The sequence below is a fragment of the Oncorhynchus masou genome, chromosome 22 (assembly GCF_036934945.1).
Source record: "Oncorhynchus masou masou isolate Uvic2021 chromosome 22, UVic_Omas_1.1, whole genome shotgun sequence".
Classification (NCBI taxonomy): Eukaryota; Metazoa; Chordata; class Actinopteri; order Salmoniformes; family Salmonidae; genus Oncorhynchus; species Oncorhynchus masou.
In genome coordinates, this window is record NC_088233.1 from 37,260,386 (window position 1) to 37,287,250 (window position 26,865).

The window sequence follows — 26,865 nt, forward strand, 5'->3', positions numbered from 1 at the left end:
GACACTCTTATCCAGTATTTCCATACTGGTCCCCCTTGGGAATCAACCCCCCCACCCCCACACACACACGCACACACACACACACACACACACACACACACACACACAGAGAGATTACTTCAGGCTAGAAGAGGGTAGACCAAACGACAGTTGGTAAATGTCATAAAATGGTTTGGTGTTTTGTAACAGACACTGTATCTCTTTCCATTGGATGCTGGAGTTATTCGAGTGGACGAACATGCATAGGTAGCCTACTTTTTGAAGTGATTTGTTTGACAACGAGATGAAAACATTATGATTGCTTGTGTTCATGCCAAATTAAAAGCTAATACATCTTTTACCTGTTAATGATGTCTTTACTTGGCCGATTAAAGACATGTAGTGCACCTGCAAGAGCACACACAGGATGCCCCATTGGAAAAAATTGAAAAGTATAAATCACTCTGATATCAAACTGATAACTGATTCATGTTAACGGTCCCATCAGAACTGCTCAGTAGTTACTGTCTGTTCACAAGAAAGAGGGAGAAAGCGAGAGGGAGAAAAGAGGGAGAAAGGGAGAAAGGAGAAAGGGAGAGGGAGAGGGAAGGGAGAAAGGGAGAGAGGGAGAAAGCGAGAGGGAGAAAGCGAGAGGGAGAAAGCGAGAGGGAGAAAGGGGAGAGAGGGAGAGAGCGAGAGGGAGAAAGCGAGAGGGAGAAAGCGAGAGAGGGAGAAAGCGAGAGGGAGAAAGCGAGAGGGAGAAAGCGAGAGGGAGAAAGCGAGAGGGAGAAAGCGAGGGAGAAAGGGAGAGGGAGAAAGCGAGAGGGAGAAAGCGAGAGGGAGAGAGGGAGAAAGGGAGAGAGGGAGAAAGGAGAGAGGGAGAGGGAGAAAGCGAGAGGGAGAGAAGCGAGAGGGAGAAAGCGAGAGGGAGAAAGCGAGAGGGAGAAAGCGAGAGGGAGAAAGGGAGAGGGAGAAAAGAGGGAGAGGGAGAAAGGAGGGAGAAAGCGAGAGGGAGAAAGGAGAGGGAGAAAGCGAGAGGGAGAAAGGAGAGGAGAGGGAGAAAGGGAGAGAGGGAGAGGGAGAAAGGAGAGGGGAGAAAGCGAGAGGGAGAAAGCGAGAGGGAGAAAGCGAGAGGGAGAAGGGAGGGAGAGGGAGAAAGGAGAGGGAGAGGGAGAAAGCGAGAGGGAGAAAGATACTACTGCAGATCTGAATGACGAAGGAGAAAATAACACATCTTTTGTAAGTTGATTTAAGCCTTGAAATTGTGGGAAAGTCATTAAAACGGGTTAAAATGCTAATCTAAAACATAACTGTCTGAATGATGATATATTACTTTAATATTTCAAAAGCTCTAATAAGAGTTTAAGTTCATAAATGAGCAATGTAAAAGTTGGGAAACGCACATTATTAACATTTCCTAGGTGTGTTTTAAATGCAATTGCATATTAAATTGGGTTCCCAAGCTCTCCTGGTACTGTATGGGAAAGGCTCTGAGTTGCGGTAGACAGCAGCAGTTTCAGATATGATGTTCTTTTTTCTCCAGCTCTTGACGGCAGATCTGAGAGGTACCACTCTCTATTCCTCCACTCCTCCTACGTGTCTTTCCTTAGACTGTCACCCGCTGACAGTGCTACGGAAAACTATATGGGCCGCTGCTACAGTCTGTGTGTGTACATACTGCCACACACACACACATTCTCACAAACAGATACACACACATAGAGCCATGTATGTATACATGTGCACACCTACAGCCTTATCTAAAAGTAATCATTTGTTTTATTTAAATGCACTTTCTTTCCTGCACCAGACAACTTTACCCAGTTCTACACACTTATTTTGAACATGGCTACATTGAGGGGTTTGAGCTGAATCCAAACACCACGTACAGCAATGACTGACATACTGAAAAGTGTTGTTTAATCAACTTTCACAGTTGCTGCTTGTCTGTGTTTTTCACAGTGGCTAGGTCATCTCTTCAAGGGATGTGGAGGGAGGTTGGAGGAAGGTTTTTCAGATGAATCCTTAAAGTCGCTGAGACAACAGAACAGTGAGATAACGGGAGACAGCGGCCAGTCCTGTCAGCTAGCGTGCACTTGTCCATGCAGTCAGGGGGAATAGGGGGAATAAATAGCCCGTTGTCCACTTCATTTAGGCCTGGCTTTGGGGAGACGGGCTGAGACAGGTGATGCCTGTGTCCAAATCCCACTCTTCTTTTCTGCTTGGTTGGACTGTAATTTCCTGGGCTTTGGAGAGCAGGCTACGCTGGCCTGCACACAGGAAAACAGGTCTGATGTGCTTTTACGGTGCATGTGTCGCTATGATAAGCTGCTGCGCCCCCCCCCCAACTCCACCATTACCCAACTCATCCCCAACACCACCACCCCACTCTCTTGCTCCTACCCGCTTCTACCCCACAAGAATACCTACCTACATCAAACATTTAGCCACAAACATGCATGACTTGGTCACTCACCAGTGCATTTGTATGAGACCTGGGAAAATGTTGTTCTACAAAATGGTATAGGTGGTATAGGTAGATAGTGGCATTGGTAGTGGTATTGACTGTGCCTTTAAACAGCTTGGAAAATTCCAGAAAAGTATGTCATGGCTTTAGAAGCTTCTGATATGCTAATTGACATAATTTAAGTGAATTGGAGGTGTACCTGTGGACGTATTTCAAGGCCTACCTTCAAACTCAGTGCCTCTTTGCTTGACATCATAGTAACATCAAAAGAAATCAGCCAAGACCTCAGAAAATAAATGTAGACCTCCACAAGTCTGGTTCATCCTTGGGAGCAATTTCCAAATGCCTAAAGGTACCACGTTCATCTGTACAAAAAATAGTACGCAAGTATAAACACCATGGGACCAGGCAGCCATCATACCGGGAAGGAAGGAGATGCGTTCTGTCTCCTAGAGATAAACGTACTTTGGTGCGAAAGTGCAAATCAATTCCAGAACAACAGCAAAGTACCTTGTGAAGATGCTGGAGGAAACAGGTACAAAAGTATCTATTTCCACAGTAAAATGAGTCCTATATCGACATAACCTGAAAGGCCACTCAGCAAGGAAGAAGCCACTGCTCCAAAACCGCCATAAAAAAGCCAGACTACGGTTTGCAACTGCACATGGGGACAAATATTGTACTTTTGGAGAAATGTCCTCTGGTCTGATGAAACAAAAATAGAACTGTTTTGCCATAATGATAATCGTTATGTTTGGAGGATAACGGGGGAGGCTTGCAAACCGAAGAACACCATCTCAACCTTAAAGCACAGGGGTGGCAGCATCATCTTGCGGGGATGCTTTGCTGCAGGAGGGACTGGTGCACTTCACAAAATAGATGGCATCATGAGGTAGATGGCATCATGAGGGAGGAGAATTATGTGGATGTTTTGAAGCAACATCTCAAGACATCAGCCAGGAAGTGAAAGCTTGGTTGCAAATGGGTCTTCCAAATGGACAATGACCCCAAGCATACTTCCAAAGTTGTGGCAAAATGGCTTAAGGACAACAAAGTCAAGGTATTGGAGTGACCTTCACAAAGCCCTGAACTCAATCCCATAGAACATGAAAAAGAACTGAAAAAGCATGTGTGAGAAAGGAGGTCTACAAACCTGACTCAGTTTATACCAGCTCTGTCAGGAGGAATGGGCCAAAATTCACCCAACTTATTGTGGGAAGCTTGTGGAAGGCTACCCAAAACGTTTGACCCAAGTTAAACCATTTAAAGGCAATGCTACCAAATACTAATTGAGTGTATGTAAACTTCTGACCCACTGGGAATGTGATGAAAGAAATAAAAGCTGAATTAAATAATTTTCTCTGCTATTATTCTGACTTTTCACATTCTTAAAATAAAGTGGTGATCCTAACTGACCTAAGACCGGGAATTTTTACTAGGATTAAAGGTCAGGAATTGTGAAAAACTGAGTTAAAATGTATTTGGCTAAGGTGTATGTAAACTTCCGACTTCAACTGTATATGTAATGTTGAAAAATGCCATCTAATGTAATTGAAAAATTCCTTTGTCAAGAACAGGCAAAACTGTCAGTTGCTGTTAGAGTAGTCTTAATTTCATTATTCAAAGGCCTTGATTATGATTTAGTCTCAGATTTGATTTAGTCTCAGATTTGATTTAGTCTCAGCAGTTTATCCAATTTGACCCAACAATGTAAGTGTACACCTTCATCTTTACAGTCACGTAGTCCTCAAAATGGAAATGTTTTGCACAGACACTAGTGAGCTGCTACCATTTGTATAATATATTAATACTGTATCTTCCTACCTCATGACAAGGTTCTATCTAAAGTTGCTATCCTAAGTTATTCTTCTGTGCAGAAATGTCCTCATCCCTGGCCGCTGGATTGATTAGGTTGCGAGTGCCCCGTTGCTTGGCCGTGTGCATTACTGCCAGTAATTCAGTGACTCTGTCGCCCGCTGTGTGGCACTGCCCATAATACACTCAGCTCGGCCTGAGAGCCAGGAAGGACAACTCTGCTTTCATCCACAGTCAGGAATAGATGGCTGGAGCCAAAGCTCTTAGCCCTGTGATTATGGCTGGACATTTACCACACAGAGGGGACAGCTGCACATCTTGACATAGAGGTGGTACAAGATAGAGATGTCTGATCCTTCTTTACTTTGTTCAGATTATGTCTCTCCGACCGTGCATTTACAGTATGTAGGAAGGGAAACGGGCATGTATGACTATTCCTTTGATGTTAGCAGGCACATTTGGACATGCACTTTTCCCACTTTTGTAGGTAAATCATTTCTCACTTTTTCCCATTTGATATACATCAGCTTCCCTATTACCACAGTGTCAGTCACGTAACGGTGGTTTATCGGGCATTACACCTGTAAATAGTCTATCACATTGGAGCTCATGGAAAATCTTTCAAGCAACAACTACTTTTCTCACCTTTGAATTAGTTTTTGAAATTGACGGCCTTTAAGCACTCTGTGCACATCATCACATGACTGGGAAGATCTGACGCTGGCTCTGGGTCAGCTTGGGTAGTGCACGTAGCACACAAAAGGAGATGAGTAATACCTTGAGAGAGAAGAGCCATTTCTCTACCTTGAAACACCTTGGAAACGCCTTTGTGACTCTTTCAACACATTTCAGAGGAGGATTATTTTTATCTAGCCGCTTCTATAAAAGATTTCCGGCCCTATATCATTATCTGTCTACTATCATTTCATCCCCCTCCCATTCTATCTCTCTAAAGACTGGCTATTTATATCTACACACATCACAAGGTTTTCTTCATCTTTGATGTGATGAAGGACATTTCAAATACGGTTAAACTTTTTTACATTCGGGAGACAAAAAAAATAAAGAATTTGCATATACATTTTTATCTTCAAGGCCAGTGTTTGTAAAAAAAAATGGTGTTACACAATCTAAATTATTTTATACACCTGTTACATATTTATGATGACAGAGAAGATTAATGAGGCCTTTGAATGACCATTATCAATAGCTGTTTAATCTGCAATAACTGTTCCTAGGCCGTCATTGAAAATAAGAATTTGTTCTTAACTGGCTTGCCTAGTAAAATAAAGGTAAAAAAATAAAAATAAAAAAATCACAAGGTGTCAAGCCACCTGGACCCCGAACCTGAAAACCGTGGCACCACTATGTGGGCAGATGATTCCCTCTCCTGTTGTAAAGAAATGAAACAGTCCTGTAGTATTCCCAAACAGCCTTTACAAGGCACAGTTTACGTTGAAATCATTACCCTGTAAACATCACCTGACAGATTTACTGGACATAAAGTGTTTGCAAAGTAGACGATATGTTAATAAAGTCACAATTGATTGAGCATTTTTCTAAGGCCAACAGCCTAATTTGTACCTGGAGCTGGATGATTGGGTAGTGATGGTTAAGGATGGGTTAAGTGATATGATTGGAAATGGAACAGTAGTCCAGCAGATAGACACAGCAGCGGACAACAGACCAGACGGAGTTCTCACTCTGCATCTGCTGTGTTTATCCTCCCACCAGGGACATGACGTTTGGGATAGATGATCCATCTCTCTTTCCCTCACTCTTGTAAACACTCTCTTTCTCTCTCGCTCAATGTCGCTATCTTGGTCTCTCTATAAGTCCCTCTCTTCAATTCTCTCGGCATTGTCCTCTCAGTATGTCTCCCTCTGAGATTCAACAAGAAAGCATGGCCAGGAAACCGTGAATAAGAAAAAAACAGATTTTTTTTTTTCAACAGAGCTCATATTCAGTGCTTTGTACTGTAGGTAGGCAACAGATGTGGACAGGAATTGTGGATTAGAGCCTTTCCCAGTGGGCCTGTGTGAAAAGCTGCCCTGAGCAGCCCTGACTGCATGAGGAACTAGAAAGCAGCACACCCTGTCTAGCACCAGAGATGCACAAACACAAGACGCTGTTGTTGCCAAGTGCTTTAGCTCACTGGACCAAAGGAGTTATTAGGAACCCAAGAGAGATATTATAAAAGAGATCGTCTTGAAATGGGAACTTCTACTCTGAAGATTGAGAAGAATGGCATTGTGGCAACATTATGATATTGATGCAATTTGATGCTAGATCTCAAGCATGTAAAGACTTTCTGTGTAGCAAACTCCCTTTTATCTGTTCTAAAATACAGAATACTAGAATAGTGGATTATGAAATCCCTTCAACAGACTGTGAACAGGTGTGTACTGAAATGAAGTCGAAGCCACATGGGCTCTTTCTCAGTCTGTTCTCCCTGTAGGCTACATTCAACACATCTCTGGCCAGGAGGTACAATTGGACGTTCTCCCTCACTTTTTGTTATTAGCCTCACAGCCAATTAAACAGTCCCTTCCTTCTGGTTTTCAAGGCTTTGGTCCTGAATACACTTCCATCCCTCTGTTTCTCAAAGACTTGGCCAGTCACACAAATCCTCCCTGCTGCTGCATTTGACAATGTGAAGGCAAAGTAGTGCTTTATGGAAAGTAGGAAATCCTCTCGCTCTGCCTCCAGGGGTAGCTGTTTTGAGGTCAGCCAATAAGTATATCCACTGAGGCAGGTTTTATGTGTTGGAGGTAGAGGTAGCTTGAAACAGGCATAGCTGCAGGAGAGCAGAGCAGTCTCTATGGGATGTGAGGAGCGCGTGCAGCAGGCCTTCTTTGAATTCTCTGCAGTGCGGTGACTTGAATGCCTTCGAGGAGATGAATACAGAGTGAATCTCAAACGCGCTGAAATGGAGCGGCTTCCATATGCATGACCTGGCTCTTTCAGCACTTCCATTCAGTCCTTTTTGAGTGTATTTAAGGTGGTGATAAAGGCCCAGCTCAGCTCTATGTCCCCCTGACAATGAGGAGAGCCCTACCCTGATCCAGGCTAGGGCTGTTGAGGTGACTGTATTACTGCCACACCGGTAGTCATGAGTCAGTCAGACTCAATCCAAGGAGGGCCTAATGTCTGCTGGTTTTTGGTTTATCCTTTCAATTAAGACTTAGGCAACCAGGTGAGGGGAGTTCCTTACTAATTAGTGACCTTAATCCATCAATCAACTACAAGGGAGGAGTGAAAACTCACAGACACTCGTCCCTCCGTGGAATGAGTTTGACCTGTGCCGTTGAGTCACAGTAATCTCCTTTTATCCACTCTGGACATGTGTTGGTAGTAGAGGTCGACCGATTAATCGGAATGGCCGATTAATTAGGGCCGATTTCAAGTTTTCATAACAATCGGAAAACTGTATTTTTGGGCGCCGATTTGCCTATTTTAAAAAAAACTTTTTTTAGACCTTTATTTAACTAGGCAAGTCAGTTAAGAACACATTCTTATTTTCAATGACCCACCTAGGAACGTTGGGTTAACTGCCTTGTTCAGGGGCAGAACGATAGATTTTCATCTTTTTTAAATATATTTTTTATTTTTTTATTTTACCTTTATTTAACTAGGCAAGTCAGTTAAGAACAAATTCTTATTTTCAATGACGGCCTAGGAACAGTGGGTTAACTGCCTGTTCAGGGGCAGAACGACAGATGTGTACCTTGTCAGCTCGGGGGATCCAATCTTGCAACCTTACAGTTAACTTGTCCAACGCAATAATGACCCGCCTCTCTCTCGTTGCACTCCACAAGGAGACTGCCTGTTACGCGAATGCAGTAAGCCAAGGTAAGTTGCTAGCCAGCATTAAACTTATCTTATAAAAAACTATTAATCATAATCACTAGTTAACTACACATGGTTGATGATATTACTAGATATTATCTAGCGTGTCCTGCATTGCATATAATCTGACTGAGCATACAAGTATCTAAGTATCTGATTGGGCGGAGGTAGGCAGAAGCAGGCGCGTAAACATTCATTCAAACAGCACTTTCATGCGTTTTGCCAGCAGCTCTTCGTTGTGCGTCAAGCATTGCGCTGTTTATGACTTCAAGCCTATCAACTCCCGAGATGAGGCTGGTGTAACAGATGTGAAATGGCTAGCTAGTTAGCGCGCGCTAATAGCGTTTCAAACATCACTCGCTCTGAGCCTTCTAGTAGTTGTTCCCCTTGCTCTGCATGGGTAACTCTGCTTCGATGGTGGCTGTTGTTGTTGTGTTGCTGGTTCGAGCCCAGGGAGGAGCGAGGAGAGGGACGGAAGCTATACTGTTACACTGGCAATACTAAAGTGCCTATAAGAACATCCAATAGTCAAAGGTTAATGAAATAAAAATGGTATAGAGGGAAATAGTCCTATAATTCCTATAATAACTACAACCTAAAACTTCTTACCTGGGAATATTGAAGACTCATGTTAAAAGGAACCACCAGCTTTCATATGTTCTCATGTTCTGAGTAAGGAACTGAAACATTAGCTTTCTTACATAGCACATATTGCACTTTTACTTTCTTCTCCAACACTTTTGTTTTTGCATTATTTAAACCAAAATGAACATATTTCATTATTTACTTGAGGGTAAATTGATATTATTGATGTATTATATTAAGTTAAAATAAGTGTTCATTCAGTATTGTTGTAATTGTCATTATTACAAATAATAAATAAAAATCGTCCGATTAATCGGTATCGGCGTTGAAAAATCATAAACGGTCGACCTCTAGTTGGTAGTACCCAACTCGCTAACGACCATCAGGTCGCTAATGGCCTGGTACACAGGGCGTTAATTGTCCCTATAATCATTCTGACATCAATGCAAATGTAATCAAAAATCATATCAAACACTTATCATCAAACAATATTGTGCTTTTAAAACTCACCTCACAGTATACATATTAAAGCTTATGCATTTGCACTTCGAATATCTCCCTCTTCGAAGGGGGTGACACTCTAGACCCAAACTGTTACAGACCTATATCTATCCTGCCCTGCCTCTCTAAAGTCTTCAAAAGCCAAATAGATCACTGACCATTTTGAATCCCACCGTACCTTCTCTGCTGTGCAATCCGGTTTCTGAGCTGGTCATGGGTGCACCTCAGCCACGCTCAAGGTACTAAACGATATCATAACCGCCATCGATAAAAGACAGTACTGTGACTGCCTCGCCTGGTTCATCAACTACTTCAGTGTGTCAAACCTAAACCTATTTGGGAGGGTCTGGGTGGGCATCTAACCTCGGTGGCAGCTCTGGTTCTGGACTCCGCCCCCCTTCTTTACACTGAGTCCGCCCTTGTAGCACTGACCCGTGGATCATCGTCGGATGCTCTGGACTGCGGATCCTCACCGTAGGCCCCGGGCTGGGGAGCTTCGCTGCGTGGATCATCGCCGGATGTTCTGGGCTGGGGACTGTCGCTGGAGACCCCGGACTGGGGACCGTCGCTGGAGACCCCGGACTGGGGACCGTCGCTGGAGACCCCGGACTGGGGACCGTCGCTGGAGGCTCCGGACTGGGGACCGTCGCTGGAGGCTCCGGACTGGGGACCGTCGCTGGAGGCCCCGAACTGGGGACCGTCGCTGGAGGCCCCGGACTGGGGACCGTCGCTGGAGGCCCCGGACAGTGGCCCGTCGTTGGAGGCTCCGGACAGTGGCCCGTCATTGGAGGCTCCGGACTGTGGCCCGTCGTTGGAGGTTCCCAGACTGTGGCCTGTCATTGGAGGTTCCCGGACTGTGGCCCGTCGTTGAAGGTTCCAGACTGTGGCCTGTCGTTGGAGACCCCGGACTGGGGACCGTCGCTGGAGGCCCCGAACTGGGGACCGTCGCTGGAGGCCCCGGACTGGGGACCGTCGCTGGAGGCCCCGGACAGTGGCCCGTCGTTGGAGGCTCCGGACAGTGGCCCGTCATTGGAGGCTCCGGACTGTGGCCCGTCGTTGGAGGCTCCGGACAGTGGCCCGTCGTTGGAGGTTCCCGGACTGTGGCCCGTCGTTGAAGGTTCCGGACTGTTCCTCCTTTTCATGCTGCTTGGTCCTTGTTTGGTGGGTTATTCTGTCATGTTCGTCATATTGATGAGACCAATGCGCAGCGTGATAAGCATACATTCTTCTTTTAATTAACGAATAAATACTAAACAAAGCAACAAAACGAACGTGCCGCTATATAACACGAGTGCTGACAGGCAACTAAACAGACAATAACCCACAAAACCAAAATGGAAAATGGCAACCTAAATAGGATCCCCAATCAGACACAACGATAAACAGCTGCCTCTGATTGGGAACCAATTCAGGCCACCATAGACCTACATTTACCTAGACAAACCAAAACCCATAGATATACAAAAAACCCTAGACAAGTCAAAACACACATACCACTCTTGTCACACCCTGACCTAACCAAAATAATAAAGAAAACAAAGATAACTTAGGTCAGGGCGTGACAACCGCATATTACGCACGGCAGAAAAACATAAACAAATTTGCAGATTTAAGATGTCTTTGGTACATGAATGGTCTTGCCTATACTCTAAAATTAAACAAATAATTGAAAAAAAAACGAAAAAAACAAATTGGCCTTCATTTGCTATTGGAGTGCTTTTTCTCTTACCCCTGTTCCTGCCCATTTAATAATGTGACATTCTAAATTGAAACAAATTGTACATATTATTAAAGACAAGATTATATTGAGAATAATCTGATGGGTGCGAATGTGATCACTTGATGAGAGAACAGCGTGTGCTGCCTGAGGCAAGGAACAGAGCACAAGCTTTTTTTGTGACTTTCTCAAATCATCAATATACTCGCATCATGCAGCCCTTATATGTTTTGATTTCTAAGACATTCTAACGTTTTGTATTATTCACAGCTAAAGTTGCCAAATAACTCTAAATCAAGCATATAGGACCTGTTTCAAAGTATAACTTTTGTGTTCAACATAGCCACTTCATATGCACACTCTCTCCGGAATGGGAAAACCATCCTTTCTATTTCATTCAGATAAGTTCAATTATATTCTTCTTACTATAAAATCAGATCATATAAAATAATGGCACAGGATACCTTGTCTGCCAAATGTTGAAGCCTACGGCAATTTAATGACCACCACAGCCCTTGTCCAGGCCACACACGTCCCTCTTCTCTAATGAACCCATTCTCTAGCTGCCCTCACAGAGATTCCAGATTCAAAGCAAAGGTGTTCATACTGCGAGAGAGAGAGAGAGAGAGAGAGAGAGAGAGAGAGAGAGAGAGAGAGAGAAAATGGGGGGGGTTAGTTTGAGATACTTTAAGCCTTTAAGCAATCCAAAGCCTTTTCTCCAAAAGAGTTGATGTAGTTAGCAGCCAATTCTATGTAGCATTACGAACTGATTAGAGAGAAACAGAGGCAATTTAACATGCAATACATGGTGTTGCTTCTGCAGCTGTCTAACTCCCCTCATCCTCTGTGTTAGTGAGATAATGCTTGTTCAAAGCGTGTGTTAGTGGTTTCTGTAGTCCAGGGAGGGAAGCCAGTAAATGGCTCTCTGCATCTTAAGAGGAGCAGTCATTTTCATGTCAAGGTTACTGAGTATTTTCTTCTGAGTACGAGGTGTGTGCATCAGACATTATTTTCATGAATGTTAATTTTAGGACCAAGGCCTTGGCAGGGGGCACATTAGAGTTCAGAAATCTTAATTCTGACAACACAGACCATCAGAAACATATGCATTTTAAACCATTTCACCTGTGTTTTAGATTAAAAGTCAAAAGTGTTTCTTTTGCTTCAATAGAGTGATCAGGGACGTGCAACTACAGTTTTCCTTCACAGAAAATACATTAGTACAACACATTTGGCAGAACATTGCTTCATTTTCATCAGATGACAACAGAAGTGCAACTCTATTTGGCTAGCAGCCACACAAGTATATGAGCTTATTATGAAAAAGAAAGGTATTTTTTGCAAAAACGATGCATGGTCATCTTATTTCTAAGGTTTATCATAGCTACATTTCCTAATGTTTTGCTTGAAGTTGAACTTGCATTTTACTGGAGAGAGAAATAGGCTACACGGAGGGAAAAGTACCAGAGCACTGTCTGCTGATGGAATGCCCATTTGTGAATTCTCATCATAGGGGAGAAGTGCACCTGAAGAACAAAATTAGTCTGATGACAAGCAGAAATGACAATAAGAAGCATTTTAGATCTGTGTTTACAAAATGCAGTAAGATATTTCTTATGCATTTTATCATTTCTTTCTGCGTGAAAAACGTGACCCCTGCTTGGGGAACGAGCTCAATGTGGGAGCTATCAATGGTACATGACTCAAACTGAGATGATGCATGGTGTTTTATTCACTATACAGTAAATGGTTGAGGTGACTCTTGAATGTTGAATAAGAGGGAAGCAGAAAGAACTTGCAAACCACTCAGAGAGGGCTGAACTATCATAAAGGAGAGCAGAGAGCTCTTGGGCAATTCCATGGAAACGGAATTACACTGAGACTCAGATTTTTCACTTAAAAATGAATGCCAAACAAATATTGTTGAAGTTTTACAAAAACATATTTACAAGAAAAAATGGACAGATAAAAATTATTTTACTGTGCAAATTGTTTAAGTAGTCATTGTGCATAGAGCTGTATGGTTTGTTAAACTTTGAAACCAATGGTTTTTGTTAGGTTTTCGTTAGATCCTTTACAGTGGAATTGCCCTCTTATGGCTCAATGTGAAATTTTAGATCTCTTAGTGATAAAGATAGAGAAATAGAAATAGACCGAACCACTCAGAGAGAGGGGGGAGAGAGAGAGTGGGGAGAGAGAGAGAGAGAGAGAGAGAGAGGTGAGTAGTCTGATCTCCACAGTTTGTGAAATCACGGCCAACTCTGCTAATAAACATGGTGTAATGGCTTCAGAGTGATCATTTGCGGGGATGTGACAGCCAGGGATGTGCACAGGGTGTAATTTTCTCCCCAGCGAGAGAAGACCATCTTCTCTCATTCTCCCTGCCTTTAATAAGTAATTTCCCTCCAAATGAAATCACTGCCTCCTCTTACAAACATACCAATTTGCGACTTGAGGAAATATTTGGAGTGATCCACGACAGAAACCGCTACCTCATTTTCTTAACAAGCACAGAGCTGTGTACAGAATGCAATGCAGAGCCACTGGGCTTCCCATGGTAGCTAACTGCCTCCCTCTCAGGAATGGCGCTGGGAAATTAGGCCAGTGTGCCTGTCATTGATTTAGTTTGAACTGTGAAGTTCTCTCACTGCCTTTGACTCGTTTTCTCAGGGAACCACAAGCTTGCACAGAGCATTACCAGTCATTCAGCAGGCAGATTTTGCCAAGAATGCCCAATGACTGTATTTTCAGTGTATTAAAGTACAGTACATTTTCTTTCTGTCTAGAATTCTCCATTAATGTTGACCCTTGGGCTTTAAGAAGTGATCTAGTTATCCCCAGGAACATAAAGGGACTGAATGTACGGTAGGATACAGGTTCTACATATGCAGCACCCCTGCTCTATTCCTCTGTGGCCACAGGCTTCCACTCGGAGATGCTACTTGGGAACGTGCCATGGCGACGCATGGGTGTGCTAATTCAGTCAACCCTTTCGGAGCAGGTGAGAGACTATGGGAGCAACATGTGTTTCATGGTCCCAGGTGTCTCTTTGAGAGAAAGAAAAAGAGAAGGATGAAGGGTTACACATTTGGAAAAGTGTTGTCCTACCTTGTGAAAGTTGGAAAGTTAATCTTACCATGCTTGGGTTCTGATGAATGCTTTGTAGGTTATGCGGGGTTTGTTGGCACGGACTGATCACATGTTCAATCATTGCAGTCTCTTTATTGTCTTCTACTTCAATTGACTTATTCAGCAGTATGCAAAGCCGTGTCTCACTGCGTTGCTTTAGCTGACTTGTCGTAGGGTTTCACCCATGATTTACGTTCTCTCGATTAGACGTCCTGGGCTACAGACAAGCGCTTATTCCAAGTACTTAGAGATAAGAATCTCAGGTGATCTAAGGTCAAATGTTCTAATGCCCAATAAAAATGCTTGTCGTAAGAAGACCGCCTGATAACATGTAGAAGGTAAAGCGATGAGTTGAATCTGATGCCCAGAGTATGTATGAATAATGAATGTATATATACATAATGGATGTGCAGTCACACACTTCAGTGAGCAGTGGATGGTGTGGTTGCCTTCAGCTCTCTCATAATTCACTGGTCTCTCTCATTAATCTGGCCCTGGTTCAGAATGATGAGGAAATGAAACAGGGAGCCGTGCTCCAGTACAGTCTCCAGTACAGTCTCTATGACATGGCCATCCACCGGCCAGAAGGGTCGTCTCACCTCGCCAGAGATATAGCTCCAGTCAGACTAATTAAGACAGACAAAGAAAGAAAGACAGAAAGAAAGACAAGAAGAGCTTACGAAAGGAAGGGAGGAAGGAATAAATGCAGTGCAGTACACATATGTTATGTACACTGAAGTTAATTGCGCTTCTCTGTACATCACCAGGAGCGCTCACTTCGTCAGTGTAAAGGGCACTACACACCCTTCACAATATGGTCGGTTCCAAATATTTGAGCCACACAAAAGTACTTAGAACTATGTAGAAAATGGCACACCGTCACTGCGCTTGCATAGTTTATGCCAGCAGCATACCACCCTACATCCCACTGCTGGCTTGTGTGTGAAGCTAAGCAGAGTAGTTCTTGGTCTGTCCCTGGATGGGAGACTAGATGCTGCTGAAAGTTATGTAAGAGGTCCCTTTCCTCTGGTGAAAAATATATATCCCAATCCAGTGATTGGGGACATTGTCCTGTGTAAGGTGCTGTCTTTTGGATGGAATGTTAAACGGGGTGTCCTGACTCTCTGTGGCCACTGAAGATCTGGCACTTATCGTAAGACTGTCCTGGCTAAATTCCCAATCTGGCCTTCATACCATTGTGGCCAGCTAATCATCCCCAGTTTACAATTGGCTAAATTCCTCTCCCCTGTAACTGTTCCCCAGGTTGTTGTTGTAAATGAGAATGTGTTCTCAGTCAACTTACCTGGTAAAATAAGGGTTCAAAAAAGGTGTGTAGCAGCCTTTAACTGGGAGAGTAAGTACACTTGACAGTCAGGTATATGGAAGAAAGGGAATAGCTGAAAACAACAGGTAAATTATGTCATTTAGCTGAGGTGTGTTGGCTGCCGCTGAGCGACTGCCAACACGACGGTGTTTTAAGGGGCAGGTGACGTTTGAGGTTGTTACAGGCATACGGTATTCACAGGCCAGTGTTTGAAGGGGCAGGTGACGTTTGAGGTTGTTACAGGCATACGGTATTCACAGGCCAGTGTTTGAAGGGGCAGGTGACGTTGGAGGTTGTTACAGGCATACGGTATTCACAGGCCAGTGTTTGAAGTCGGGCTTATGTAAGACGCTTCCTTTGTCTCCATTGCAGATGACGGCTCTGTTGATGTGATACATTCTCCAATGATCAGACGTAAGGTGCCTCGATCATAGCTAATGTTATCTTAGTCACTCAGACACGGCGTGCTGTGAGGTGTGTATGTCAGGAAGACTTTCAAAAGGACTCACAGGGGGGCCTGTTTATAAATCCCTGTCTCTGAAAGAAACCTTTTGTGTCCCTAAATGAATGTGTTATCTAATTTAGCTGTTAACCTATTCATGGTGTGTGTGTGTGTGTGTGTGTGTGTGTGTGTGTGTGTGTGTGTGTGTGTGTGTGTGTGTGTGTGTGTGTGTGTGTGTGTGTGTGTGTGTGTGTGTGTGTGTGTGTGTGTGTGTGTGTGTGTGTGTGTGTGTATGCTTGTCAGGATTAGCATTGTGTTTGATTGTTACATTGTTTTTTATGGTACTTGTTACTCCCTATATATAGCTCTGGTCTTGTGTTACTATTTTTCTTTTTATTAATATTTATTAACTCAACACCGTTGGACTGGTGTATAACATTGAGCAAACAGCCATGCAATCTCCATACACAAACATTGGCAGTACAATGGCCTTACTGAAGAACTCAGTGACTTTCAACGTGGCACCGTTATAGGATGCCACCTTACCAACAAGTGAGTTTGTTAAATCTCTGCCCTGCTAGCGCTGCCCCAGTCAACTGTAAGTACTGTTGTTGTGACTTGGAAGTGGTGGGCCACACAAGCTCACAGATCGTGACTGTCGAGAGCGGAAGCATGTAGCGTGTAAAAAACATCTGTCCTCGGTTGCAACACTCACTATCGGGTACCAAACTGCCTCTGGAAGCAACGTCAGCACCATAACTGCTCATCGGGAGCTTCATGAAATGAGTTTCCATGTCCGAGCAGACGCACACAAGCCTAAGAGCACCAATGCCAAGCTTCTGCTAGTGGTGTCAAGCTTGCTGCCATTGGACTGCCAGTGCCTGACCTCACTAATGCTCCTGTGGCTGAATGGAAGCAAATCCCTGCAGCAATGTTCCAACATCTAGTGGAAAGCCTTCCAGAAGGGTGGAATCTGTTATGGCAGCAAAGGAGGGGCCAACTCCATATTAATGCTCATTATTTTGGAATATGATGTTCGACCAGCAGTTGTCCACATACTTTTGGTCATGTAGTGTATATCCTATATGTTTTTACGTTTGTTGCCTGTGTGTTTGCGTGGGACATGGTTTGCTGGAGAAGATGAGATTGTGAGTTTTCTCGTGTGAGCACCATTAGTTGAGAGTCAGCAGTTTCGCTGATGAAGACAGAGGTAGAGGAAATGGCCCCTCATAAATACCCTGCTACTGTACTGTAGTCTGTCTGTGTGCTGCTGCTTCCCCAACGACTACACCGCCGAGAAGTGAGAAGAGGAGTTGATGATCTATAGGGCCATTACGCCTCTAACCCCTAACGCTCTCACTTTACTTGCATCTCTGTCATTACTACCATTATGCCTTGTTCTCTGGGCCCGGGGCCCACCATTGGAGATAGAGGGAGAGAGGATGACCTGTGTGATAAAGCGGGGGAGTGGTGTCATGCATTACTGATAGTGAGGGGAGCAGGAGCAGCTAATATGCTAGATAAGAGAGGAGTAGAGCACCGACACCACTCCCTGTGATGGATACCTTTGGTCTGGTCTTTCTGGGGAATTATCCTGTTAGCTATTCCTATTGGACAGCAGAGAGGAAGAAGGGGCATTCATTTGCTTATTGTGTGATAGGGTAGACAAAGGTGATGTTAGAATGACACAAATGATGTTATGTTTGAGAGTGGCTCCTTATGTTCATCTGTTGAAATGACACTGATCCAGTCTGGGATGCAACACTTTCAAGGTACCGATACATGATGTCTTCTTAAGACAGAATCTTATATCTTAAGACAGAGTGCAATGAGCATAATGAGTAGCTCTCCATATAAACTTTTACTCTGAGTCAGGTAGGGAAAAATGAACTTCTTATTTCAGCGTTGAAGTGGACGACGCATTAAAGATGTTAAATCGCTTGGTCGACGGGTGGATTTGATTTGCTCAGGCACAATGACCACGTTTACATGCCCACCAATATCCCGTTGTTATTCAGGATAATCAAGTATTCCATTTTTGAGTCGACGCAAATAAACATCATATCCTGTTTAAAATAACCCGAAAAAAGCTTGTGTCCCGGTTATGAGAAACCCGGATAAGATGCCTGGGACATGCTGATCTAAGATCGGATACTGTGGCATGTAAACATCTTATCCCATTTACTGTTGTTTTTGCAATCTGCACAAGCTCAGTTTCTCATATCCTGGGTGGTGTGTGATAATGTTTTCATCTGATATCCAAACAACAACTTAAATAGTAGGCTGTACCATATAATTTAGGCCATATTATAATTTCCGACATTTGTTTGTCAACTACAGTTTGATACATGCAGCTTCTCTTCTGTCATAAACTGTTGCCCCAGAAGACTAAATAAAGTAATGCTCACCAGAATAACACCTTACATTGATAGAATGAATGCTTTGGTAATCTAGTTAACACCGGTACAGTTGTCTGTTTAGTTTAAGGACCTGCGAGAAAATGCAATAATTCCAAAACAGTAGAAAGATTGTTTTAAGCAAATGAAAGCTGAGAAAACAATGGAACGCAGTTCTGGTAAGAAATACTCTGCTTGCATAACAGTGTCAAAGATAACAAGTTAAATGCGCATTCACATTTTTTCAAGAGACACAGGATGAAAGAAATCATATTTCTCCACCCCTGTTCCCAAGACAAAATGTATATTTGTTTTATAAATTTACTGCAAAAATTTTATATTATATGAGGCTACATGTGAGAGGTTATAGGCCTACAGTCAGTGTCCGCATTTCAGTTACTATTCTATTTAACCTCGTGAGTGAGATATCAACAGTGTATGTAAACAGTTTATCCAGAATAAGACCTTAAGCGGGATATAAGCTACTCTCCGTAATACTGTACGCATGTAAAAGTGGTCCCTGACTAAGAAGCGTCTTGGGCTCACACTCTGACTCTGAGTATTAAAGTCAGCTTGTTTGTGTCAGATGTTGGGATTTGTTTGTTTCGCCTGTGCTCTGCTAAGCCGGAGAGTTTCCCCCTGTGAGGGGATGCCAGGCCGGGCCCATACTGCACCTTTAGGAGCTGTTGAATACATGAATAAGTGATACAGGCCTGTAGAGGGGGGAGGGGTTGGGGAGCAGTATGTTAGCGTCTCAGTGGCCTCTTCTGGATGGCCAATGAAGCTCCGAGCGAGAGAGAGAGAGCGAGAGAGAGAGAGCGAGAGAGAGAGAGCGAGAGAGAGCGAGAGAGAGAGAGAGAGAGAGAGAGAGAGAGAGAGAGAGAGAGAGAGGCCAGGAGGAGCACCACAGCACTGGGGGCTTACGTACAGTCTGTCTCCAGGAACTCCAGGGGCCTCATTTATACATGTTGGGTATGCACATTGCCATTGCCACATGCCAATTGTCACCCCAAAATGTGCATTTAAAAAAAAACTAAACATGAGAATGTGCTTGTCCTCCCACAAACTTTAGACCATGCGTACGCAGTTTCTAGTGGTTGAAGAATTGCGTTGCAGGCAAAAGTAGCCTAGTAGCCTTGTGCAAATGGGGAATATATGATGACATATTCATAACCAAAAAGTATATATTTCTGATTATTCTTTAAATTCCATGATCATTGCAGAATAAATTCCTCACCTTTTCTGACTGATGGTTTCGTACAAAATGGTCAATAGGTCTACAACTAATTAGGATAGGCTACCGTTCGTCCCATCTCTCATTGAACTGGACCCACTTCTCAGTAGTAAATAGATAAGTTTCCAGTGTTTACATATCTCGAGTAGACAATGTCTCATTTATAAAGGTAATACATATATCATAAGCATTGCACCATGGCCAGGATGAGTTCATGTTCCCCAAGTAGCCATACAACAAATGACCATGCATATTTCTAATTTAAATGATCCTATTAGATAGGCTATTAGGATTTCAAGTTGTTGCTCTATACATCAGAAAGGGAGCGTAGTTTATAACATAGGCTACAGTAAAATTTTGCATGTGAACATACAGTTGATATGTTGCATTGAAATGTGTAGGCTACCACTGTAAGTAGGCCTAGTGTCGTTCAAACATTTTTCAGAGAATTCATGGGCATTGCAGCACATTTAGGTTTGGGAGAAAGTCAATGCAAAACATTATTGAATTCAAACAATCTGTTTACAGGTCCACAGCAGTTTGCAATTGTTTTTGTGTTTCAGAAACGGTCCGATACAGCAAATGTCACTGCAAAAAAATACTTCTGCCAACACCTCCAAAGACATTTGATCAAGTTCGCCATTAATATTTCCTTTTAGATTTTATTTGTATTTATTTATTTCACCTTTATTTAACCAGGTACACAAGTTGAGAAGAATTTCTCATTTACAATTGCGACCTGGCCAAGATAAAACACGTGGAGTAAAACAAACATACAGTCAATAATACAGTAGAAAAATAAGTCTATATACGATGTGAGCAACTGAGGTGAGATAAGGGAGGTAAAGGCAACAACAACAAAAAAGGCCATGATGGTGAAGTAAATACAATATAGCAAGTAAAACACTGGAATGGTAGATTTGCAGTGGAAGAATGTGCAAAGTAGAAATAAAAATAATGGGGTGCAAAGGAGAAAAATAAATAAATACAGTAGGGGAAGAGTTAGTTGTTTGGACTAAATTATAAATGGGCTATGTACAGGTGCAGTAATCTTTGGAGTTCGTTCCAGTCATTGGCAGCAGAGAACTGGAAGGAGAGGCGGCCAAAGGAATAATTGGTTTTGGGGGTGACCAAAGAGTTATACCAGCTGGAGCACGTGCTACAGGTGGTTGCTGCTGTGGTGACCAGGAGCCAGTGGGTTTGGCGACAAGTATGAAGCGAGGGCCAGCCAACGAGAGCGTACAGGTTGCAGTGGTGGGTAGTGTATGGGGCTTTGGTGACAAAGCGGATGGCACTGTGATAGACTGCATCCAATTTATTGAGTAGGGTATTGGAGGCTATTTTGTAAATGACATCGCCGAAGTTGAGGATCGGTAGGATGGTCAGTTTTACGAGGGTATGTTTGGCAGCATGAGTGAAGGATGCTTTGTTGCGAAATAGGAAGACAATTCTAGATTTAACTTTGGATTGGAGATGTTTGATATGAGTCTGGAAGGAGAGTTTACAGTCTAACCAGACACCTAGGTATTTGTAGTTGTCCACATATTCTAAGTCAGGTGCAGGTGCAGGCAGCGATCAGTTGAAGATCATGCGTCTAGTTTCATTTGTATTTAAGAGCAGTTGGAGGCCACAGAAGGAGAGTTGTATGGCATTGAAACTCGTCTGGAGGGTTGTTAACACAGTGTCCAAAGAAGGGCCAGAAGTATACGCGGCAGGGTAGCCTAGTGGTTAGAGCGTTGGACTAGTAACCAAAAGGTTGTAAGTTCAAATCCCCGAGCTGACAAGGTACAAATCTGTTGTTCTGCCCCTGAACAAATCTGTCGTTCTGCCCCTGAACAGTTAACACACCCTCAGGCAGTTCCTAGGCCATCATTGAAAATAATAATTTGTTCTTAACTGACTTGCCTGGTTAAATAAAGGTTAAATAGAAAAAATACAGAATGGTGTCGTCTGCATAGAGGTGAATCAGAGACTCACCAGCAGCAAGAGCGACATCATTGATGTATACAGAAAAGAGAGTCGGCCCAAGATTTGAACCCTGTGGCACCCCCATAGAGACTGCCAGAGGCCCGGACAAAAGGCTCTTTGATTTGACACACTGATCCGAGAAGTAGTTGGTGAACCAGGCGAGGCAATCATTTGAGAAACCAAAGCTATCGAGTCTGCCGATGAGGATGTGGCGAATGACAGAGTCGAAAGCCTTGGCCAGATCAATGAACATGGCTGCAGAGTATTGTTTCTTATCGATGGCGGTTAAGATATCATTTAGGATCTTGAGCGTGGCTGAGGTGCACCCTTGACCAGCTCTGAAACCAGACTGCATAGCGGAGAAGGTGCCGTGGGATTCGAAATGGTCGGTAATCTGTTTGTTGACTTGGCTTTCGAAGACCTTAGAAAGGCAGGGTAGGATAGATATAGGTCTGTAGCAGTTTGGGTTTGAGGGGGATGACCGCAGCTGCTTTCCGATCTTTGGGATTCTCAGACGACACGAAAGAGAGGTTGAACAGAATAGGGGTTGCAGCCATTTCGGCAGATAATTTTACAAAGAAAGGGTCCAGATTGTCTAGCCCGGCTGATTTGTAGGGGTCCAGATTTTGCAGCTCTTTCAGAACATCAGCTAGATATACTGTCTTGGCCTAATTCCAGTACTACCAAAGTTTACAGCCAATAATGGCGATATTGTCACCATAAAAGGTGAATGATGGGCATTAATTCAGGCAGAGTTTTAGTTCATGCTCATTCACACGTGCACAGTTTGACGACAGGTCTGATTTATAACGTGAAATGTGTATATACTGTATGGCAACTTCAACAGTGAAGAGGCGACCCCGGGATGCTGGCCAACTAGGCAGAGTTGCATAGAAAAAGCCATATCTCAGACTGGCCAATAAAAATTCAATATTAAGATGGGCAAAAGACCATAGACACTGGATAGAGGAACTCTGCCTAGAAGGCCAGCATCCTGGAGTCGCCTCTTCATTGTTGAAGTTGAGACTAGTGTTTTGCGGGTACTATTTAATGAAGCTGCCAGTTGTACGTGAGCTTCAGTTCCTCTGCAATATCTCGGATGGAATAGCCTTCATTTCTCAGAACAAGAATAGACTGAAGAATAGACAGAAGAAAGTTCTTTGTTTCTGGCCATTTTGAGCCTGTAATCGAACCCACAAATGTTGATGCTCCAGATACTCAACTACTCTAAAGAAAGCCAGTTTTATTGCTTCTTTAATCAGGACAAGAGTTTTCAGCTGGGCTAACATAATTTCAAAAGGGTTTTCTAATGATCAATTAGCCTTTTAAAATGATAAACTTAGATTAGCTAACCCAACGTGCCATTGGAACACAGTAGTGATGGTTGCTGATAATGGGCCTCTGTACACCTATGTAGATATTCCATTACAAATCTGCCATTTCCAGCTACAATAGTCATTTGCAACATTAACAATGTCTACACTGTATTTCTGATCAATTTCATGTTATTTAAATGGACAAAAAATAGATTTTCTTTAAAAACAAGGACATTTCTAAGTGACCCCAAATTTTTGAACTGTTGTGTAGGTGTTTCTTTTGTCCAGGTGGGAAAGGGCAGTGTGGAGTGCAATAGAGATTGCATCGTCTGTGGATCTGTTTGGGCGGTATGCAAATTGAAGTGGGTCTAGGGTTTCTGGGATAATGGTGTTGATGTGAGCCATGACCAGCCTTTCAAAGCACTTCATGGCTACAGACGTGAGTGTTACGGGTCTGTAGTTATTTAGGCAGGTTACCTTCATGTTCTTGGGCACAGGCACTATGGTGATCTGCTTGAAACATGTTGGTATTACAGACTCGGACAGGGAGAGGTTGAAAATGTCAGTGAAGACACCTGCCAGTTGATCAGCGCATGCTCGCAGTACTCGTCCTGGTAATCCGTCTGGCCCTGCGGCATTGTGAATGTTGACCTGTTCAAAGGTCTTACTCACATCGGCCACAGAGAGCGTGATCAGATAGAGAGAGTTTTGTTGAGAACGGAATGTATATATATTTTTCAAATAACAGTCTTAGAAGGTTCTATCAATGTTACAAACGTTTTTTTGCAAATGTTTTTTGGAAAGTTTTCTTAATGTTCTGAGAACATGAGGAAACACCTGTAGGAAACGTTATGCTGAAGTACTGAAATTCCCACCTAAGAAACATATGGTTCTCAGAATGCTATCTTCTACCTGGGTGTCTTGTACCATTCCCAGAACATTGTGGGAAGGTTGTAGGCAAAATAACCGTAGGACAACCATGCTATCGTCAAGCTCCTGTGGTTTGAAGCTTTGTAGGACCTCTTCATATCTGAGGGCAGGCCTAATGTGTCCTCTCATTGCGTCTGCTCCTCAGTAACATGGCAGGGAAGCACAGGTCACTAACACCAGATCCATCTGCTCAAGTCAGGAACAGGAACTTGCCAGCACTCGTTTCTCCTGCTGGTTGAGAGATTAACATGACGGCCGTTAACTTTTATCACTGTCCATCTATTCATAAAATTATAGTCTCTGCTGCTGTAGTGTTGGGAAAGAGAGAGAGAACAGAGACAAATGAGTAGAACTCGATTGGCGCGACTCACCGCTCTTTACATAGTTTACAGTTCTTTTATGAATGGTGAAATATGGTAGTTACTGTTTTATGTGCTACCTGCCTGTGTGCCGTGTGTGTGTGTGTGTGTGTGTGTGTGTGTGTGTGTGTGTGTGTGTGTGTGTGTGTGTGTGTGTGTGTGTGTGTGTGTGTGTGTGTGTGTGTGTGTGTGTGTGTGTGTGTGTTTGAGTCCGAGGATAAGTACATGAACTACTCTTGTTCATACAATATAGACTAGTTTTTGATTGAATTGCGCTTTTTCCGATACATTTATCTCTCAGACATGTAACAGACAATCAGGTATTCTATGCTTTCACCCGTCTAAATTAATGTCTTTCTGTATAAACCTTGTCATACCAGCTGTATAACTGAACTCCTGTCCTGACCTTTGACCCTTGTGTGTCCTGTCTGCAGCTGGAGGTGTCTGTGACAGACCTGAGTGGGAAGCTGGTGGAGGGTCCTGTAGCCCTGCTGGTGGACGTCAACGACCAGAATGACAACAGGCCCATCTTCAAGGAGACCCGCTACGCTGGGGAGGTGCTGGAGGGCTCACCTACTGGTAGGTGGCGGTGCTCTCTCTGCTTATCTATGGCAATGTTGACCATGGTCGTATTAATCAGTAATTAAATTTGCTAAACATTTTGCAATGGAGAACGAAGCATTTATGATTGAACAAGCTCAGGGAATCCCTCCACCTTTTGGGTAATTTGCTTCATTTTAGTTCCTAGTGAAGATGACCACGGTTAAGGGAAAACTGGTATGAAGATAGTGATGCAGTGTCATCATCAGCCTACTGCCACTGTCAGCTGTGACCGTTCTTTGACCCGACTTCATATTGCTGCATTAATGGTGGTTTGATGTCTGAGACAAGCTGAAAGCAGCTGAGAGGACAAAAAAGGGTCGGGAAAATGCAGGAGTAATTATGGTGTCATATTGATTATTCGTACTTAAGAACAGAACTGTATCCTCAATTTTGAAAAACATCCACCAAGACTGAACTTTGAAAAATATTCATCAAGAATCTCTGAAGAAAACATGTTTTCCCCCCATAAATGTGTCAGAATAATACACCTTGTCAGACAAGGTGACCATAGAAAGGTGAGCATCATCATTTGAGCTTTCATTCCTTTTTTTTCATATTTACGGGACTATTGTTGTTGTGTGTATGTTGTTTAATGACTCACACAGGAAGCAGACCATTTGGAGAGTGGATGACATCTCCTTTCTCCTCTCCTCTTCTGTGTCCTGCAGAAATACATTTAAAAAAGTCAGGGAAACAGAGCAGAGCCTTTGGAGGTCTGAACTTTTTCCTCTGTTCTCCTGCTGGCTCTGCTGCTCTGCTATCCCCGGGTCTGGTCCCTTGTCCTCATTCGCTCCTCAACCTCTCTGGGCTGGTTACCGTGACAACCTCAAACACTTTTGGCTTACACCAGTCACAGAGGATCTCAACCTCCTGTGCGTGTGCGTATGTGTTAGTGGGTGTGTAATCACGTGTCTGTATTAGTGTGTGAGAGAGATAGCGAAAGAAAGACAGAGACAGTGAGTTTGCACAACACAAAAGGGTAATGAGACAAAGCAGAGATGATATCAGGACCGAACTCTGTAAAGAGCTGACTTGTGCTCATATCATTAGCACACAAACAAATATACTGTACATAACGCTCAGTAGCAGCTGCAGCAGCAGCAGATAAGGCTGAAAAGTCGTCAGGCAAGAGACATTAATCACACAGTCAGTAGAGTAACACAGTGTTATTCCCCATGGTGACAAAAGTCTTCAACTGCAGTGTTTGGATGTATGGATCTTTACAACTAGGCTAATGAAAGCATAATGATGTGCTAGCTATCACCGGGGCTATAAAACAGTAGGCACAGGGCTTTTGGTTGCACATAGAACTAATATTGTGAACCAAAGCAGGTTTTTCTAATAGCCAAAGGGCCAAATGATGGAATTATTTTAGAGTTCCCTGTAGCTCTTTCTAAAGTTATGGCTTAAAGCCTCGCAGCGAATTGTGTGGGATTCAGGAATATGACAAATACCCAGCAGGCTATGTTTTATTGGGTTATGGAGGTTTAGGCCAAAATACAGATGAATCATCTTAGTTTTAAGTCTGAATCCGTTTACGGAGACAAGTTAACTCAAGGTTTCGCAAACTCAGCTGCATTCACTTTTCAAAACTCATTTTCTGCCTAGTTTGGATTCAATTTTTATCTACAAAGTACATTCAGGTCCTCCCGTGACTCGGTTTAATAAGATGGATGCTGATTTGTTTTATTTGCAATTATATGTTTCATAGACACTCTGGTCTTGATTTAATTTCACGATGTCTTCATCTGACATCTCTTTGGAGCAGTTGCCATGGTAAATCAAATTGAAATGAGGGATAGGACTGATGATGTACAGAGGAGTCAATTCAATCCCTGCTCTCACTTCACTGCTGCACTGCTCATGGTTGGTGTGGGCTGGGGGGGAGGGGGGATACATTTTCTGTCCATCAAACACAGTGCCAGCAGAATGTAATGAGATACATTTTGTGGCATTTGCCCCTGCTCCTGAGAGGCGGCATCAGGCAAGGTGGCCACATAAAAATTACTACCGTTTTCCATAGAATACTTTAGTATTTCTATAGACTTCTGTAGTAAACTGTAGTATACCACACACTGTAGTATCCCTCAATCATCTTTAGTAGTTAGTATAGAATGTTGTAGTATACTGTTGAATAATATGGTAAATACTACAGTATTATCCACAAAACCTGCAGTCCACAAAACCTTTTTTTAAACTATAGTAAATACTACAGTATTTGTATATACCTTGCCAATTCTCCTTCTCCATA

General features: G+C 43.2%; 1 protein-coding gene across 1 annotated transcript in view; it reads left to right on the top strand.

Annotated features, from left to right (window-relative positions):
- LOC135508828 (cadherin-13-like) overlaps positions 1–26,865 on the top strand; it is a 529,634-nt gene that overhangs the window by 269,583 nt on the left and 233,186 nt on the right. The window contains exon 6 of the mRNA XM_064929038.1: positions 24,446–24,590. Within this exon, the coding sequence (XP_064785110.1) occupies positions 24,446–24,590 (145 nt within the window). The remainder of the gene's footprint in view (positions 1–24,445; positions 24,591–26,865) is intronic.